The sequence below is a fragment of the Pseudonaja textilis genome, chromosome 14, assembly GCF_049901715.1.
Source record: "Pseudonaja textilis isolate UNSWEBS1 chromosome 14, rPseTex1.2, whole genome shotgun sequence".
Classification (NCBI taxonomy): domain Eukaryota; kingdom Metazoa; phylum Chordata; class Lepidosauria; order Squamata; family Elapidae; genus Pseudonaja; species Pseudonaja textilis.
The window spans coordinates 13417053-13435057 of record NC_142003.1 but is presented as its reverse complement, the minus strand read 5'-3'; the positions used below and the strand labels follow the sequence as shown (position 1 = coordinate 13435057).

Here is an 18005-nt window from a genome sequence, read left to right as displayed (position 1 = left end):
AGGCGGCCAGGATCACAGGGTGGCCCAACCGTACTAGTGAAGACCCACCCACCCACCCATTTTAGGGGTCTTGCACGTGTGAGCCAGGCCCAAGGGACAGTGGTTTCTTCCATCGAGCCCTCACGGCTGCCACCTTGCCTTTTGGGTATTACCACCACCCTGGATTCCTCCCCTCCCCATATCATGCCTGGCCTTCCCTCAGTGATCGCACTCACGTTGTTGGATTCCACCCCCACCCCCCCTTGTGAACTTGCAGGGAGACCAGGAGGATTTTAGGAAGTGGTGGTGGAGCTTAGAGGTGCCAAATTTTGTTTTGTGGCGAAGTGGACATATTTTTGTGCAATTTTTGAGTGGCTTAAAATTTTGTTTTATTGGTTTTGACTTAGACCCAATAGCACTCCAAACCAGGGGCCCCCAAATTTGGCAACTTTAAGACTCAACTCCCAGAATTTACCGGTCTTCTGGGAGTTGAAATCCACAAGTCTCAAAGCTGCCCAGGTTGGGAGACCACTGCTTTAAAGGAACCGTGTTTTGGTAAGCAAGTGAAAGGCACTTCAACCCTGGGCCATCCGGCAGGATCCTCCCCTCCAGCGCTGTGCTCCCCGCCTCCTCTCGATGGGGAAGAGGGAAGGGTTTTTGCCCACAAGTGGAGACCCCACGGCTGGGCACTGGCTTTTTGCTTTGAGGAAGGGCAGAGGAGGGGCCTGCCCGCCCAGGGCAACCTTGACCTCATGGCTTCTGGTCTGCTCCTTTTCCGCACGGGGCCAGACCGAGTGCAGATGCTGACAGCTGAAGGCAGAGACTCCAAAGGGGGCAAAAAGAGCCAGGAGACAAATGGGAGGCGGGGGATTTTTCTAAGCTTGATTTTTAAGGCTCTGCCTTGGCCTCTTTATGTGGGGCTATAGTTCTGCCCCCATGCCATGTGCATTTCATCACCATTATGACTCACATCATTTTGCTGTTGGGGAAGCACAGATAGGAGGGTACTTAGGAGCCCCGTTGAGTCTCCAGGGCTGTCGGGTGAGGCTGGGTTGAATCCCAGTGCTGAGATAGCATTAGCAGCAGCAGCAGCACTTAGACTTATATACTGTTTCACAGTGCTCTACAGCCAGCCCTCTCTAAGCGGTTTACAGACTCAGCCTCTTGCCCCCAACAATCTGGGTCCTCATTTTACCGACCTTGGAAGGATGGAAGGCTGAGTTGATCTTGAGCCTGGTCAGGATTGAACTGCTAGCAGTCGGCAGAGTCAGCCTGCAATGCTGCATTCTAAGAGGAAGGAAGGAAGGAAGGAAGGAAGGAAGGAAGGGAGGGCAATAGCACTTAGACTTCTATACCACTTCCCAGTGCTTTTACAGCCCTCTCTAAGCAGTTTACAGACTCAGCCTCTTGCCCCCAATAATCTGGGTCCTCCATTTATCAACTTCGGGAGGATGGAAGGCTGAGTCAACTGGAGCCTGGTGGGCTGCCAAATTGCAGGCAGCCAGCAGTCAGCAGAAGTAGCCTGCTGTACTGCACTCTCACCACTGCGCCACCGCGGCTCATGAGATGCTTCTCTTCCCGCAGTTCCGCCACAAGGTCCACTTCGAAGGGATGGAGCCGCTGCCCTCCCGCTCCTCCAGCCAGGACTCCCGGTCATTGCAGGGAGCCACTCCCAGCGCCGCCTCTGAGAGCTCCCGGGCGTCCACTTCCTCCAGCCAGCTGGACGGACTCAGCCTGGCCACCAGCACCTGCGACAGCACGGAGCTCGATGTGGAGATCCAGCAGCTCCTCTCCCTCCTGCAGACGCTGCTCACCCAGTTCGACCGGGTAAACGGGGCAGCCGAGGAGGTGTACGGCTTGGAGTGCCAGCTGGAGAGCAGCCGGAACCGGCAGGCCAGGCGGAACGGCAGGCTGAGGGCCGAGAGGCCGGCCAGCCTTTCCCATCCCATCCGCACCGCCCCTGCCTGCCTGTCTTCCGAGCCAGGCCCCAGCAGCCGGCCTGTCCTGCCCTCCCGGCCCCTGAGCAGCCCTGCGGCTTTCCGGGTCATCCGCAGCAGCCCAGGCGCACTGCTGATGCCGCAGAAGATGTTGGTAGCAGCAGCCAAAAGGAAGAGGCCCCTGCAGGCCAACAACCGAGTCCACCCCAGCGGCAAGTAAAGCAGACAGGAGATGCTTCTACTCCAGCCTCGGGCTCTGTCTCTCTGGTCCCTTCTGGTGGGGGCTGCAGGTCGACTCTGGAAGCTGCAGGGACACCAACCGGCCGCCAGAGCCACAGCCTTTCCCCGACTTTTGGCTCCTGCAGAGGCTGAACAGCCCTTTCCTGGCCTCCCTGCGTGGGGTGGGGGGGTGGGGCAGGGGGAGGCAAGGAGCGAGAGAAGGCCAAGTCAGGTGTGGTGTGAATCCCCGCCTCCAGGGAGAAGAAAGGACTCTCGGAGGGCGAGAAGTAAAAAAAAGTGTTATTTTTCACAGAAGCTTTAGTGCAAACAAAACCAGGTGTTTGTGTGTGTGTGTGTGTGAGAGAGAGAGAGAGAGAGAAAATGAGAATGAACATGTATGTTTGTAATGCAACCGGTTCCTTTTTTGTAAGTCTGTTCAAGGGAGGAGCTGAGCGCAATGGCCAGGCTGAGCCTGGAGCGGAAGGACTTTTATCCCTGAGCAGAGTTGAAGACATTGGCAGACGGTGCGGAGAAGCTGGACTTTGGAGACAGGAGAACGTGGGCCTGAAAGGACAAATCCGGCAGAATGGAGCATACACTGTGTATATAAATCCAAAGAGAGGGTCGGTCTGAGATTTTTTTTTTTCTAAGGGATCCCTTATTTTTGGATCATTTGGTAGTTGAAGCCTCTCCTCTGCCAGTCTTGAAGATGGCAAAAAAACGTTTTATGGGTCTAAAAACTAAGCAGGCTGGAAGGGGGTGGTGGTGGAGTGAGAGCTCGCTGCATGGAGAGGACCTGGGGAGCCGGTTTCCCCAGGTCTCGTCCCGGCAGCCGTTCTCCATAAAGGTGTATTACGTCGGTTGTGTGTGGTTTTATGGTTGAGGAACACGACAGTTTATTTTTATAGGGTCCGTTTGTGTGAATGTTTGTTTTGAGGGTGCATGAATCTATTATATTCATTCATATGGTTTACTAGTTGTATTTACTGCCAGCACTTTAATCTATGCTTGCCTTAGCTACCAATGACACATGCAACTTTTAAAGAGCAGGATAATAATATATCATGGAAGCAGTATTTTTGTTTCTTGTAGATCATAATTTAAAACAGGCCACTGGACTATGACCGTGTGTGGGCCACTTGTTCCCATGTCTTGGCAGTGACACCCCCGCCCCCACCCCAAGAACTCCCATTGTGGTGGCAGCCTGGAGATACTGGAATGGCTGCGATGTTGGGCGGAAGAGGAGGAGCTTAGATAGCCAGAAGTGGGGAATTGTGGCCCCTTTAGGACTTGTGGATTTCGACTCCACAAGGCATTCTGGGAGTTGAAGCCCACCAGCCATAAAGAGGCCCTAGTTCCCCAACCCTGGCTAAAGCAACGTGTGTTTGTGTTCCTGGTGCACACAAACGGTTGCTTGCACAGATTCAGAGCTGGTGGAGAACGAGCCCATCGACTCATCCTCAGTCTGTTCTAGCTCCCAGATCGGAGCTCGGCCACCGGGATGGCCAGGTGACCGTTGCAGGCTGGGCCCTGAAGGTACCTGGCCACCTGCTCTCTTCCGGGTCCCGCGAGGACTAGGATTGCGAGAGGCCCGTAGGGAGGCCCGGAAACCAGCCCAGGCAGCCACCTCCACGTCATTCTTTGGCTTTAATTGGGGGGGGGGGGAATCCCTTCTGTTGGACTGCTACGGCTGGTCCGTGCAGGCCCCCGTCTTCTTCCTTTCCTCACGACAAATCCCCGTCGTATTCCAGTGGCCGGTTTAATGTTATGTGTGTTATAATTTATATGGGATTTTTACAAGAGGGAAAAAAAAAATGTATATTTTTGTATGTTGGCTGTTTTTATAGCAGTGGTTTTGTGCTCAACACGTGTAGATGGTAGTTATTTAAAAAAAAAAAAAAAAAGGTGACATCAAAAGCCTCGCTTAAGCGTTGCTGGCACGGGGGCCGGAGGAAGTTCGGAGATGCCAGGGCGGGAGGCGGGACCTCCTCGCAGGGCACCCCTTGCAAGGCACCGCACATGCAACAGGGACCCCCCCCTCCCACAGCCCCCCTCCCCACCTGCTTTCCCAAAACCTCAGATAAACAGTTGCCTTCGCTACCTAAGAGTTTGCAAGGAAGATGTTATTTCTTTTCAGGAGCTGCTTTTGGAGGCTGTAACCACCATTCCTAACACTCAGACAAAAACAAAAAATGCATTTACCTGTTTTTAATATTATTTATGAGGGTGCTATTGTCCAACTTCGTATCGTATTCCAGACTGCTTTAGCAGAAAGGAAATTCCCTACCTTTGATGGAGGCAGGAAAGAAGGCTGGGTGGTATGAGAAAGTGAGGAAGCTGGGGGAAAGAAAGAGTCAGGATTTGTTTTGCTAGCTTACTTGTTGGGCCAAAGTTCTCAGGCTTGGCCATGATCACATGGGAAACGAGGGAAGCCATTCGGGGCCACTTTTTGGCCCTCCTCTTCCCAAGGGCCCAGCTGAGATCCCTCCCGCCCTTCTTGCCAGCTGGAAACGCAGCACCTTAATGGGGGAGGGGGCACCGTGGAGCCCTAATGCCAACCCAGAGCTGAAGGCAACGGTCCATCGGGCTCTTGAAGCGACAGCTGGCTTGAGGTTGGCATCCTCTAAAGAGCACAGCCTAAAACAGGCCAGTAAGTGAAGGGGAGGGTGGACAGGTACAGCTTGAGACAGAGCAAGGGGATTTTTACCCTTGTGCGGGTCAGTTTAAAGTTCTCGTGGGTTATTTAAAATGTTGGGTACTTGTAAAGGATGGGACAAGTCGAGGCGGGAGCAGGAAGGAGCTGGTGAGGAGGAGGAGGAGGGTCAGGGGCGGCGTCTCGGGTTTGGCTGCAGCGAGAACTACAAGAACAGCAGCAAATGCACCACGGGGGACACCCTTCGACAACATCCACAAAGCTACACCTGGTCCCTCCTGCCAGAAAACAAACATTGAATGTATGTTTGGGCCTCAGTGGCCAGTTTCCTATTTATTCCTGCCTGGAATCCCGCCCAGCAACACAGTTTACCCAAACAGCTTGGAAGTAGTGAGAATGTAAGAAGCAAGTTGTGCTTTATGTTAAATCTGCAAAGAAAGTATTTTCTTTTATACTGGTGAATTAGCTTGACAAGGTCCTATTAAAAGACTATGGACTGCTCCGTCTGGTCTCTCTCTCTCTCTCTCTTTTTAAACCAAGGTTGGGCAGCTAATTTTTCCAAGGGGCCACGTGAGAAACTGGGAGGAGGGCTCTATCGTCCTTACGTTCTTCTTGTGGGCCGCTGGCTGCCAGCAGAGCTAGCAGCGGAGTCAGACAAGGCGGAGGGAGAGCCTGGGCCGGCTTTGGAGCCTTTGTTTGGAAGGGTCGGATGAGGAAAGGAGAGACAGAGACCGAGCCGGGGGCCTTCTGTCCTCCCCCAGGTGGAGACGCAGCAGCCGTCTTCGGGGCCCGAGCTGAGTGAGGGGGAGGAACAGAGATCCACGTAGGAAAAGAGGGGAGAGCAAAAGAAATCTATAAGCCGGCTCTCGGGGAGAGGCAGAAACGGACACTAGCCAGCCGCTCTCCCCGGCTGGGAAATAAAGAGGAGGGGTTGGAGAAGGGCCGCTTGTCACAGGCTTTCAAGTATACAGCAAGCAATTCTGATTCCTTGGCCAGAACCAGGTTTGTTGGGACTAATTACGTTTGGTTTTTGTTTATCCGTGTGAATAAAAGACTCTTACTGCCCTGTTTGGAAAAGGGGGTTGTTTTTACTCACGAGTAGGAGGCTTATCATTGCTTGCCAAGGCTGGTCAGAACCGTTCTGCTCTATTTCTGATCAACGGGTCGCCTTTATGTTCCAAAAGCTCCACAACTGCATGTGGGCTTTGGACTTGAAAATTAAATTTAATTAATTAAAAATTAATCAAAATCAACCTGAATGAGGGCCAAAATATCCCCCTCCTCCCCGAAAACAAAGGCCAAGCCATGGGTTTCAGAGTGAACCCAACTGGCCCCATCTCTGTATCGGACGCAGGACCCTCGTCTGAGTCCTCCCTAAACTCCCAGACCGGCCCAGGTTCCTCCCCACCGTCTGACTCTGCCGCTGTCTCCGCAGGCTCCCACAACACTTGTAGACATTTCTTTGCAATGCAGACGTTGTCTCAGAGAGCACTGAAGCTGCTCATGACCTGGGGCCAGGCTACCTGAGGGGACATCTCTCAGTTGTTTCCGCCCATCAAATTCGGTCTATCGGGGTGGGGATGCTTTGGGCCCCGTCACCCAAGGCGTGTCGGCTGTGGAGACCAGGTGGGCCTTCTCTGCCACAGCCCTCCGGAACATTCTCCCTCCAGAATGAGCCCAACCCTGTGCGCCTTTACTAAGTCTGCAAGGACTTGACTATGTGCTTGGGCCCCCAAGTGTGTTAAGGGCCCCACCCCTTGGCTTATTAACATCCGTGGCAACCATGGCTTTCAATTCGTTTGTATGCTTTTATGATGTACGCCACCCAGAATCACCGGTTGAGGTGGGCTGTAAGAAGAACATAGCAAAAATTTTATTGTGGAATGAATTTTGGAGTTTGTCAGCAACAAAGGAGTTTGTAGTTTCCTCCCAGCACCATGTGGCAAGCTACAGACCCCTCCCCCAGAGGGCCCTTGGGCCCAACCCGCTTCAAAGGCTCATCCAAGGGTCCCCCAGTCATGCCAGGCAATGGGCCTTCTGGGCCCAGGGAGAATCCGAGTGGGCAGGCAACCAATCCTCCCCCAGAGACTGATGCGAGAGAACGACCAGCCAACATGTTTGGTTTGGGCAGTTCAGACTTTAATACACATACAGGTAAAGGCCAACAAACCAGAGAGCACCTGTGCCGTGAGCAAAGGTTCCTACAACGTGTCAAAACGGTCCCTGGTTGGCTAATATACAGTCGAGGTTCACAGGCCCAAGGATGCAGAAAGACAAATGGGGGTGACTGTGTCCTACACACAGAGCCTGGAGCAACTCCAGCGGAAATCTTAACATGCAGAAAGTGGCAGCACAAGAGAACAAGGAATGAAGACAGCCCAATTAGGCTGTTTTACCTATTAGAGGGGGATGGGGGCTGACAAAGTAGAGCACTGAGAAGAGCAAAGAAGGGACTGAACCCCCATTTTCCTGGCCGCAGTGTCTGCCCTCCCCCTAAGTAGCTAATCTCCCCCACCCAATGACCCCCAGGGTCCTTTCCTTCCTTCAGTTGGAGGGCACAGCTGCGGTCCCTTGGAGAGGGGGCACTGATCGGGCCCTGCCAGCTCAGGTCACCCCTGAACCCCACAAGGAACCGGAGGAGGAAAGATCTGCTCTGATTATCCGCCCACAAAGCAGAGCTTCTGGATTTGGCCGGCAGCCGCTTCCGCAACTGGCCTTTGAAGAGGCGGCTTGACAGCATCCGAGGAAAGGCCCGAGGGGCTCCGGAGCGAAGTGGACGGCAGAAAGAAGCCTGGTAAGGACCACCTCAAGGGAGGATTGTGATCGAGCGGGAAGGACCAGCAAGAACAACAACAGCAACATCCTAGAACAACCCCGCCCGCCCACCCTCCCTCCCCGCAAGCACCGAGTGCTTCACTCTCCTGCTCAACACAACAAAGCGGATGTGGAGTTAGACCATCATGGAGCACATGGCGGGCAGCCGGGGCAAGGGAACCAGAAGAACCTTCTGCTGAGGGCCTGGTCAAGCCTGCTGGGCAGCTCTGGAGCCGGCTGCCTGCAGGGCCCCCGCAGGCTGTGCCAATCCTAAGACCCCTCCTCAAATCTGGGTGAGGGGCAGGAACTTCTGGTAGTAGCTCTTGGTGACGTCCATCATCAGCTCCTGTGTGCACTCGGGCAGCTCCCCCGAGAAGAGCCCTGGAGAGGACAGGAAAGTGAGCAACGCGCCGGCCCACCTGCCACCCCCTCCACCCCCAGCACCTTGCCCCTTCCAGCTTACCTGGGCAGCCGGAGAAGACCGTGAAAGGCGGGACCACTGTTTCCGGGGGCAACACTGTGTTGTCAAGGATTCTGCAGCAGTCTTTCAGGACACACCGGCGACCCTAAAAGGATACCCAGGCACGAAGGTGTCATCCGCTGGCACCTCTGGGCTTTTAAGCAGGAAGAGCTCTGCTCTGCAGGCGTCAGGCCAACGGGAGGGAGCCAGCCTCAAGTTCCTGAGGGTTTCTCAAGCTTCAGATGGGAGGACTTCAACGGCCAGAAATCTCACGCTGGCTGGGAAGTTATGAGAGTTGAAATCCACACACCGTAAAAGTTGCTGAGCTGGAGAAACAGGGCTTTCAAGGGGCCTCTGTAATGTCAGCTACATGCCAGGAATCTGAACTACCTGGAGCAGGGGTCTCCAACCTGGGCCACTTTAAGATGTGTGGACTTCAACTCCCAGAGTTCCTCAGCCAGCTTTGTTTTGGGAGTTGAGATCCACACATGGCCGAGGTTAGAGAGCCCCGCACAACCATGCTTCAGGGGTTGCTGTCATAACCCCAGAAACGATAAAACACACTGGGGCAGATCCATAAGAAATGGAGAGAAGGTAGACATGAGCTTGGAAGAAGCTCTAGGCCAGCGACCCCTCCCCAACCTTTTGGGCCCCAGGGACCGGTTCCGTGGAGACGGGTTTCACCTGCTGCCTGTATCCCATGGATGGGGCTTTGCTTGTTCGTATGGCCTGGTTTCTGGCAGGCTAGGGGCCAGTGCTGGACCCATGGACTGTGGGTTGGGGACCCCTGCTCTAGGCCACCCAACAGAGCCTCTGAAAAGCCTCCAAAGGGCCTATAACCTTCATGAACTGGAATAGAGCTTGGTAACCAGGTCAGCCAATGAATAGGCAGAGTAACTGAGTCAGCCAATGAAGACTATTTGGAAACTGAAACTAGAAGTAGCCTAGGCATGGCTCTATATTAAGCTCTGCAGCTATGTTAAGCTCCGAGTCTGTCTATTGAAAATGAAACTGCTTCTCCTCTGCTGTGTGACTTGCTTGCCTGCTGAACTAAAGTGAGTTCTGCTCTGAACCTGAAACATATTGGAGAAATCTACAACTGATATTGTAAAATTTACTTTGTGTGTTTATAAAGAAGTTAAATGAAGCCTCAGTCACCTGTGTTTACTTTTCTGGTGCTGAATTTATGCTGCAATACTCTGAACATGACTTTGTTGGGATTTTAACCCTGAGAGCTGAAGCCAGAATACCCAGTCACATGGGATCTTGTGCTGGGGCCACAAAGCAGGTAAACAAGTGTTGTGGTTTCTGCCGACACAGAGCAACCAGCTTGCTTAGCTAAAGGCATCAAATATGGCAGAAAGCGAGCCACGTTAGAAGTGAGATTTGAGGCAGAGAGGTCCTCATCGCCTGAAACCAAGCAGGTACGTGCACTTACGATGACGCAGTTCTTGCCTATGTGGACATAGGAGCCAATCTGAGCGGCATTGACAACACAGTCTTCCTCAATGAAGACGTGATCCCCGATGTGCAGAGGGAAGAAGGCGACCCTGCAAAGAAAGGAAGACAGGAGCTTCGTCAGCAGCAGCCCTTCCATGCTCAGGGCTGAACAAAGCCAGGCCACAGGCCTTGTGCCTGGATGCAAGTTTCACCCAGATGAGAGGGGGAAGAATGCAAGAATCCCAAGGCCCCTCCCAACCCCAACCTCACCCTGAACAGTTCTTGAGGGTTCCTTTCACCCAGGCACCGGCCCCTCCCTCCCTCCCTCCCCAGTGGCAGCCAAGGCAAGAAACAGCAAAAGGAGATGGGAGGCATAGCTGGATGGGGAATTCTGGGAGTTCTGAAGTCCCTAAAGGTGCCAAGGTTGAGAAACAATGCCCTAGAGCATGATAGGTGGCCTATCAATGTTATATTTATATGTATAAAAGCACGTTATAACATAAATAGAATGCATACATGTTATATTTATGTGTTCTATTTATGTCATAACATTTAGGTGCTTTTATACATATTCATATAAACATATATGTATATACACTTCTACATATATACAGATGCATATATACACACATGTATATATACATATGTGTGTGTGTATAATGTATGTATGTATATGTGTGTGTGTATGTGAGAGAGAGAGCCTGTTATGTGCACAGTGGCTAAATTGAACAATGAAGCATAAAGGCGAATCTCTCTTCAATGGCAGTTTTTAGACTCCGATGTTAGCAGAAAGTTAAGGGGGTAATACAGTTTACGTTCGGGAGATCGTGATGTCTGTCTCTTCTTTTATAGCTGCACCTCTCAACACAACTCATATTTTTAGGATAGTATACACACATACAAATGCACGCCTATATCTACACATACACACATGGGTGTATGTTTAAAACACACACATACACCCACACCCACACGCATATACATACATACACATATACAGATGTGTATGTATGTTATATGTATGTGTATGTGTGTGTATGTATACACACAGACACACACAGCCAGACGAACACAATACAGAAGCCTGATGATGGCAGATGAGATTCTGCCGAAAGTTTAAAAGCACAACTACAATGACGTGGGAAAATACCCGAACAAAGCTGAATACCATACATATATACATATATGGCATTCAGCTTTGCTTTTAAAGTTGTAGCAACCTTTCGGCAGAATCTCATCTGCCATCATCAGGCCTATGTATTGTGTTCATCTGTTCATCTCTAGAGTTCATCCAGATGAAGACTATACAGAAGCCTGATGATGGCAGATGAGATTCTGCCGAAACGTTGCTACAACTTTAAAAGCACAACTACAATGACCGTGGGAAAATACCCAAACAAAGCTGAATACCATACATGTAAGTACCCGCGAAAACTTGAGAAAACATATACATATATATATACATACATACATACACACACACACACATGTAGGGAGGCGGGGGTGGTGGTGGTGGTCAGCCCTCCCCCGCCCTCCTTACCCTTTGCTGAACTTCTTGAAGGGCGGCCGGATGACGCTCCGGCTCTTCACCACGCAGTGCCGCCCGACGCGCACGTTGGCCAGGTCCCCGCGGATGATGCAGTCGTTCATGACGATGGTCTGCGGGAGGGCGGAGAGGCGCCTGGAGGGGGGGCGGCCGTGGGGGGGGGGGGGCGGGGCGCCCGGGGCTCTTGCCCTTGGAACCCTCCCCCCCTTTGCCGCCCCCTCCCCCCTTTCCTCCCCCTTGCAGGGAGGGGCGGCGGGGGGCCCTCCTTCCCTGGCCGGCGGGGCGGGGGTCGGGGGAGCGTCGACGGCCTTCTCCCGCCCCCTCCCCCGCCTCCTCCTACCCCCCCGGTCCCGTGCTCGCGTCCTCTCACCTTGCCGTTGAGCACGATGTTCTGGCTCCCGCACAGCACCGACTGCCGGCTCACCTTGTTCCCGGAGGCCTGCCGGGGAGGGCCGCAGGGTCACCGCCCGGCCTCCGCCCCCCTCACCCCTCCCCCGGAGGCCGCGCGTCGTGAGAACCCGCCTCCGCCCGCCCGCCCTCCCTCCCTCCCCGCGCACCGTCTCGATGTACTCGGACTTGTTGTAGAGCATCTCGCCCAGCTCCATGGCGGCGCCCGGTACGGCCCGTCCGCGGGAACGGCCCCGCCCCTCCCGGGCCCAGCCGGCTTCCGTACTTCCCCCTCCCCGGCCAATAGCCGCGGCTCGCCAGTATCGCGGGTTCCCATTGGGCGCGGCGCCTGCGGGAGGCGGGACCAAGCGCCTTTTTTGTGTGTTTATTTTGCACTTGGCGCGAAAGGGGCGTGCGCGTGCGCAGGAAGGCGAGCGGGAGTGCGAGGATGGAGGGTCTCGGCTCGGCGGTTCTGACCCCGCAGCAGAAGGAGCAGGTGGGCGCCGCCCGGGGGGCCCTCCTCCGGCCTTCTCCCGAAAGAGAGAGAGAGAGAGAGGGCGGGCGGGAGGACGGGCAAGGCAACTAGGAAATTTCCTTCCCCGCTCTCCTCCGCCTTACGCGCAGCCTGCGGAACTCTCCGCCACAAGATGCCGGGGAGCGAAAGAGACGCCCGCCACGCATGGGAAAGGCTCGGGGGTGGCCGAACTGGGTTGAAAAGGCTCCCCCGGGCAGAGAAAGGGATCCGGTGCCCTTCCTTGGGAATAGAGACTCCTGCTGGAGCAGGGGGTTGGACTAGATGACCTCCAAGGTCCTTTCCAATTGTTATTCTATGATTCTATGATTGAGCTGCTGCGAGGGAGGGAGGGAGGTCCGCTCCCTGCAGGAGGAGAAACCTTCCCCAATTCGGGCAGCTCAGCCGGGAACTGAAAACTTTTATTTGCTTTCCCAGCAGGATTCATGTCGATGGCTTATTTATTTTATTTATCTATTTTTATTTATTTATTTAAATAGTATTTAAATATTTCAATTTTATTTTATTTATTTATTTTATTTTAGTATCTCATGACTATCCCCACGTGTGGTTCCTTGTGGTTGATGGTGTCTTTTTACGGTGACTATGATCATGATCTCTCATCACTTATCGCTTGTGCACCAGAGACAAATTCCTTGGGTGTCTGGTCGCACTGGGCCCATAGAGAAATGCCTGTACTGGACCCTTATTAACTTATTCCCCCTCGGGAGAGTTAATCCCTGGGACCAGATGGTGGACGATTCCCAGTCATTTGAAAATAATACGTGCGCATAAAACAGTGCACAAAACATTATGGAGTCCATTTCTGAGTAACATAAACTAATAATCCATACTATTTATATGCCCACAGACTCCCGGTGTTTCTGGACGGTTTACAATTACTAAAGCATTTAAAAACCAAGAACAATTTAACACACACACACACACACACATACATACACACACAATAGCACAAGTCAAACAACAATGATGGCAAAGGAAAAGTTGGGAGCGAAAGAAAACTTAAGGAGACCTGGGTTTTCAAGGCCCTTCAAAATGCCAGTCCAGGGGGGGGGGGGTGCTGTTCAGGTTTGGGGGTGGGGGGGATCCCATTCTAGAGCGCTGGCATTGCTACAGAGAAGGTGCGCTTCCAGGGTCTAGGCAGGGGGCATCATTTAATTGGGGTTGCCCCCCCCCCCATAAGGGATAAAAGCCAACCTTTGGGGTTGGCTTCTTTGCAGGAAGCCAAGAAGTTCTTTATGCTCAAGAGTCCTCATTGAAGCCCCGCTTACTCTGGTTTGATTTTTGGACACTTCTGACTTTGGATATTTATCTGCATTTGGTCTTTTGTTCTTGGCAGCCTTTCGCAACCTTGAAAGGGTTTGTTCTTATCTGGGACAATTAGTTTTGAATGACTCTTGGCTGTGAATGTATAGAATTCACAGCGCCGCATTAAAAAGGTTTGCTTTTATACATACTTTGTGTTTGTTTGATTTGAACAAGGCTTGGGTCAGAACACTTGCATTCAAAAGGGTGCAAATGACCAGCTGTCTGCAAGGAATATAAATCCTTCCATTCCCTACCATCTAGTCAGAGCTGAAGAAGCTTCTGAGATGAGAAGTGAAATGCCTTCAAAGAAAAAATAAGAAAGTCTAGTTGCCTCCTGATTAAAAGCACTTCTGGGACAACCATCATCTGGATGATGGAGAATCTCCATAGACATAAATCTAAATAGAATTATATGGTTGCTGTCTAAGACTTTCAGTTACTTTTCAAATTAAACATGCCAATTATTTAACAATCGTTTTGTCTTCTAGCTGAAAGAAAAACTGGCTGTATTGAAAAGAGAATACAACAGAACATTCCACAGGTTGCAGGTGGGTGAATAAAAGGGATTCTCTGCTGAAGGACAATCTCTTGGGGAGCAGAAATCAGCAGAAATGGACTGATTTTCATATTGACTGGAAAGCAAAGCAATGTGACTGCTACCGTTTTCATTTTCACAGCGAGCTGAGAGAGCGGCGAGGGTTAAAAATGATATCAAGGAAACGGTTGCAGAGCAGAACCTGCTCCTCGGACAGGAGGAAGCTGTGAAGAACCATGCAGGTAACTCTAAGACAACATCTGTTGGGCTCCTTGTAGAAAGAATTGAGGTGAGGGTCTCTCTGTCTGATGGATCTTGGAATATAGTAGCCCCCTCCGATCAGACCTGCTGGGCACCTCTGGGGATACCATAACTGTAGACCAGGCTGGGGAGCCAAGAAGATCCCTCAGAACTAGCAGAAGCAACAGTCTGCTGCCGTGTTCTCGCCCAGAGATCGCCGGGCATTAAGTTTGACTCGAGGGAGATTTCACTGAATGTCTCTCGGGAGCTGCCGGTTTGAGCTGACTTTTCCCAAGATTGATGTCAGGCTGAACTCACAAATGACACAGAACAGGGGGGGGTCAAACTCGATTTCATTGAGGGCGGCATCAGGGTTGTGTTTGACCTCGGGGGCCAGGCGGGCATGGCCATCTCGATGTCACTTGTGTTGGGGGCACCCTCCTGGGCTCCGTTTTCGGCTGCGATGGCCTCCTGCAGCACTCTGCCAGTGAAAACGGAGCTCGGGAGGGCCAACCTGACAGGACTGTCGCCAAGCTGGCAGAGGCACCGTGGGCTGGCCGTTCGCTGTTTCGAGGGCGGCCCTGTGGGTGAAATCTAAGCATGCCTTGAGTTTGACACCCCTGACATAGAGTAATCTAGCCAGAGTTCCTTATTTGCTTGGACACAATTGACCAGGGGTCTTCAAACTTGACAGCTTTAAGACGTGTGGACTTCAACTCCCAGAATTCCTCCTCCAGTCATGTTAGCTCAGGAATTCTGAGAGTTGAAGTCCACACATCTTAAACTTGCTAAGTTCGAAGACCTTTGCAATAGACAGGCTCTTGCTAGATTAAACTTTTATTATTCCCACACTGATGGAGATATCCTGGAAGATTCTAGGGAGGGGCTGTCCTTATTCTCTGTCCAGCTCTGACCGTTGCTTCTTCTTGCCTCCCTCACCTTTCTGGAAGATGCTCCCTTTGACCTTCCTTAGCTGCTTCCTATCACTGACCCCCCCCCTTTCCCCCTCCCATGACCAGTCAGGTTTAAGCAAGATGTTTTCAGAATGGTCGTTTGAAGGGTATGCAGCTGCATGCTTCTCCCAGCTAGGTGACCCTGAAGCAGCAGGGAGATACAGCAAGTAGCTTTTTTTGGGGGGGGGATAAAAGTTACTTTCACTCTCCCCCAAGCATCCCCCCTCCCCATAGTTTATGGCAGACTGACTACATAAGAAGCATAAGCGGGTGTGAGGTGGAGGCTGACAAGCACGTTTATTGAAACTGTGGTCTCTGACCGTGGCCACTTCAAGACTTGTGGACTTCCAACTCCCAGAATTCAACTCTTGGGAGTTGAAGTCCACAAGTCTTCAAGTCGTCGAGGTTGGAGACCCCTGCATTAAAAGACGGAGCTGTACTCCGTCGGATGCAAAGTAGCTGGGCTGATGCTGGGCTTCAGGAAGGGAAGATGCAGGTTGCCCAGAGTGCAAGTAATCACAAAGTTGTTCTCTCGATTCCTCAACCCGGACGGAGTCGATGCATTGATAGGCTGTGTGTGTGGGGCAGCTCGGCTGACGTCTCTTGAAGAAGAGGCTTTTGCAATTCTCCTTTTCTAGCCTTCTATCCCTTTTATGCTCTGGATCACAGATGCTCGATTCTGCTGAGTTCTTTGCTCCCCAGGGGGAAAGGAGCTACCCAGGGACTTTGTCCTTTCAGGAAACCTCAGTCAACTGTCTCCCGAGGAGGGTCAGGCCGGGATTTCCTGCCCCGGCAGCACCGCAGAGACCACGCCGGTCCTCTTTAAGTCCGGAGCCTGTGAAGGCAGCTTGCCAGAAACGTCAGATTCCAGAAGAGCCCATCAGCCTAGCCGAAGGGTGCTCTTTGATTCTGCGGAGCCACCTCTGGCGAGGAACAGCAGCCTGCACTCAACCGGCGGACGTGGCAGAGAGCAGCGAGAAGGGCCTTCTTTGGCCACATGGGGAGAAACGGCGTGGGAGGCGCATCGGAGAGAGCCTGAGAGGGCCACAGAGCAAGGCTGGGAGTCTCCAGGCTTTAGGAGAAGCAGCAGCCTCTTGGACCCCGGCCAGAGGAGCCCCCCCAAGTCCTCCCTGCGGGCTAGCCCAGGAGGGAGTGGCGATGTGACTCCTGCAATGTCAGACCGAGGCTCTGAACTGGGCAGGCGGATGCAAACGGATGTTCCTGCGGCAACGCAAGAACTTCCTTGTTCCCTGCCACAAGCGAGTCAAGGGTCCTGCCATGAGCCTCCGAGCCAACAAGAGGGTGTTTCCGGTCTGGGGGACTTGGCTGCTGGGAGCAGGTCCTTCTGGGCCAGTGTGCGGAGCGAGGAGCAGCCTGGGCAGGGGTGCGAGGAAGGTGCGGGAAGCTTGCCGGTGACCCCTGACGCTGCTCGAGGAGGCAGAGCTGTTGCCGATTGGCTCAGAGACGACGGGGAGCCCCCCAGGAGGGAGACAAGCAGGGAGGACGAAGGGCACAGCCTTGAAGCGGGGTCAGCCCCCCTGGGAGGGGTCACCCCCAGTGAGGAGGGGCTGAGCTCTTGCACAGTGGTGGAGGGACTCATGTTCCCCTTGGAGTATTACGTGCGCGTGACCCGGAGGCTCTCCAGGCGCCAGAAGGAGGTGAACTTGGAGGCGGTTGTCCAGAGCCAGCTGGGCAAGGGCAGGAAGGGCCGGAGAGGCCCCCACAAAGGGCAGGGGGGGAATCCGGCCCAGCCGCCCCAGGAGCTCCCCAAAAGGGACGACCGGCCGAGCTCAACTCCCAGGATGCGAGGAGATGCTTCTGGGTCTCCACCTCGCTCTCCCGAGAGCGGCGGGTCTGGCCAGGGCAGGAGGGGCCGGAGGCTGAGAAGGAGGACCCAGCAGAGGACTTCCTTCAGCACAGGTCAGTTGGAGAACCCGGAAGGGTCACACACACCCCACCCCCGCCAGAGCCTTCGTTGATCCTGCAGAGGGATTTCCTAGGGGGCTCGCGTGGAGGCCAGGCAGCCGCGCTCACTCACCCTGGGGCAGCTGTTGGCCACGTGGGCAGCAAGCGAAGGGGCTGGAGGGGCCAGTGGCCAGCCTGAGCCCGGGGGTGGTGGTGGTCTGAGCCTCAGGTGGTCCAGAGTTCTTCACCCAGAAACCCAAGAGGTGGTGGGGAACACTGCCTTCTCTGCAGGGGAGCCACCTGGGATCCCCCTGGCACTGATTCCAAGCAGGCCCCGTAGGGTGTGGCCCTTTCCGTCCCTGGTGGTCTCTCTGAGGTGCAGGACAAGGGGATTTTCCCACTGTCAGCGTTCCAGGAAACCTCCACTCCAAACAAGAACAACTCTGAGACAGGCATCTTCTCAAGCATTCTGTTTTAATTGGATAGTAAACTGGCACAACTGGGGAATCCTGAATCTGAAAGTTCTGGGCTTCCTTGCAATAAGTAAAGAACTAGAAATCCACCCCCTGCACCCATCATCGAATCACATGCCCCAATCACCATCCGTCCCAACTTGAGACGTCCCCTCACCCAGGTGCAGAAATCACATGACCTTGAATTAGAAAAAGAATGCTATTATGTCCAACCACATACGCTTCCAAGAAATTCCCCCCTCCCATTTCCCTAGGGTCAAGAATGTGGCAGTGTGGACTATGGCTTCCAAAGCTGACAGGCATCCCCCCTTGAAAAAAATCACGTCCTGAAAAATACAATAAACAAATCACAACAAGAGGTTAATGCATTGTCCCCTTAACCCCCTCTCCCCCCCCCCCTCCGAGGACCCTTTGGCTTGTTGGGGAATTTGTCATGAATTTGTTTAATCAATCTATCTGCGTGTGTATCCCAACTTTTCACCCAAGTAGCTTCTGACAAAAGCCTTTCCAGAGCACTGTGCAAGCGTCTGGTCTCAGTATGGCTTCCAAAGCTGACACCCACAGGATGTCCCAGGTGGCCTTCCTGCAGGGCTTACTCTGGGCGGGGAGTAGAAGATTCCTTGT

The 18005-nt window shown here is 53.2% G+C and overlaps 2 protein-coding genes across 5 annotated transcripts in view; one reads left to right on the top strand and one right to left on the bottom strand.

The window, feature by feature from the left end:
- Positions 1–18005, top strand: part of LOC113438931 (polycystin-1) — a 210331-nt gene that overhangs the window by 175753 nt on the left and 16573 nt on the right. For 2 of the 3 annotated variants that reach the window (XM_087912602.1, XM_087912601.1), the window contains exon 46: positions 1564–5290. In XM_087912602.1, the coding sequence (XP_087768728.1) occupies positions 1564–2136 (573 nt within the window). In that variant the 3' untranslated portion in view covers positions 2137–5290. Of the gene's footprint in view, positions 1–1563; positions 5291–13763; positions 13824–13952; positions 14053–15741; positions 16924–18005 lie in introns of those variants that run through there. The other variant, XM_087912603.1, reaches the window with a different exon arrangement.
- Positions 6718–11772, bottom strand: DCTN5 (dynactin subunit 5). Of its 2 annotated transcripts, XM_087912618.1 has the most exons (7): positions 11606–11749; positions 11419–11487; positions 11043–11161; positions 9501–9612; positions 8066–8168; positions 7880–7983; positions 6718–6760 (listed from the first exon to the last, which is right to left on the bottom strand). In XM_087912618.1, exons 1-6 carry the CDS (start codon positions 11651–11653, stop codon positions 7886–7888), a joined length of 549 nt encoding a protein of 182 aa, XP_087768744.1. In that variant the 5' UTR covers positions 11654–11749; the 3' UTR covers positions 6718–6760; positions 7880–7885. The 2 variants fall into 2 exon arrangements, with proteins under 2 accessions (XP_087768744.1, XP_026559852.1); XM_026704067.2 differs by lacking the exon at positions 6718–6760 and having other exon boundaries at positions 6906–7983; positions 11606–11772.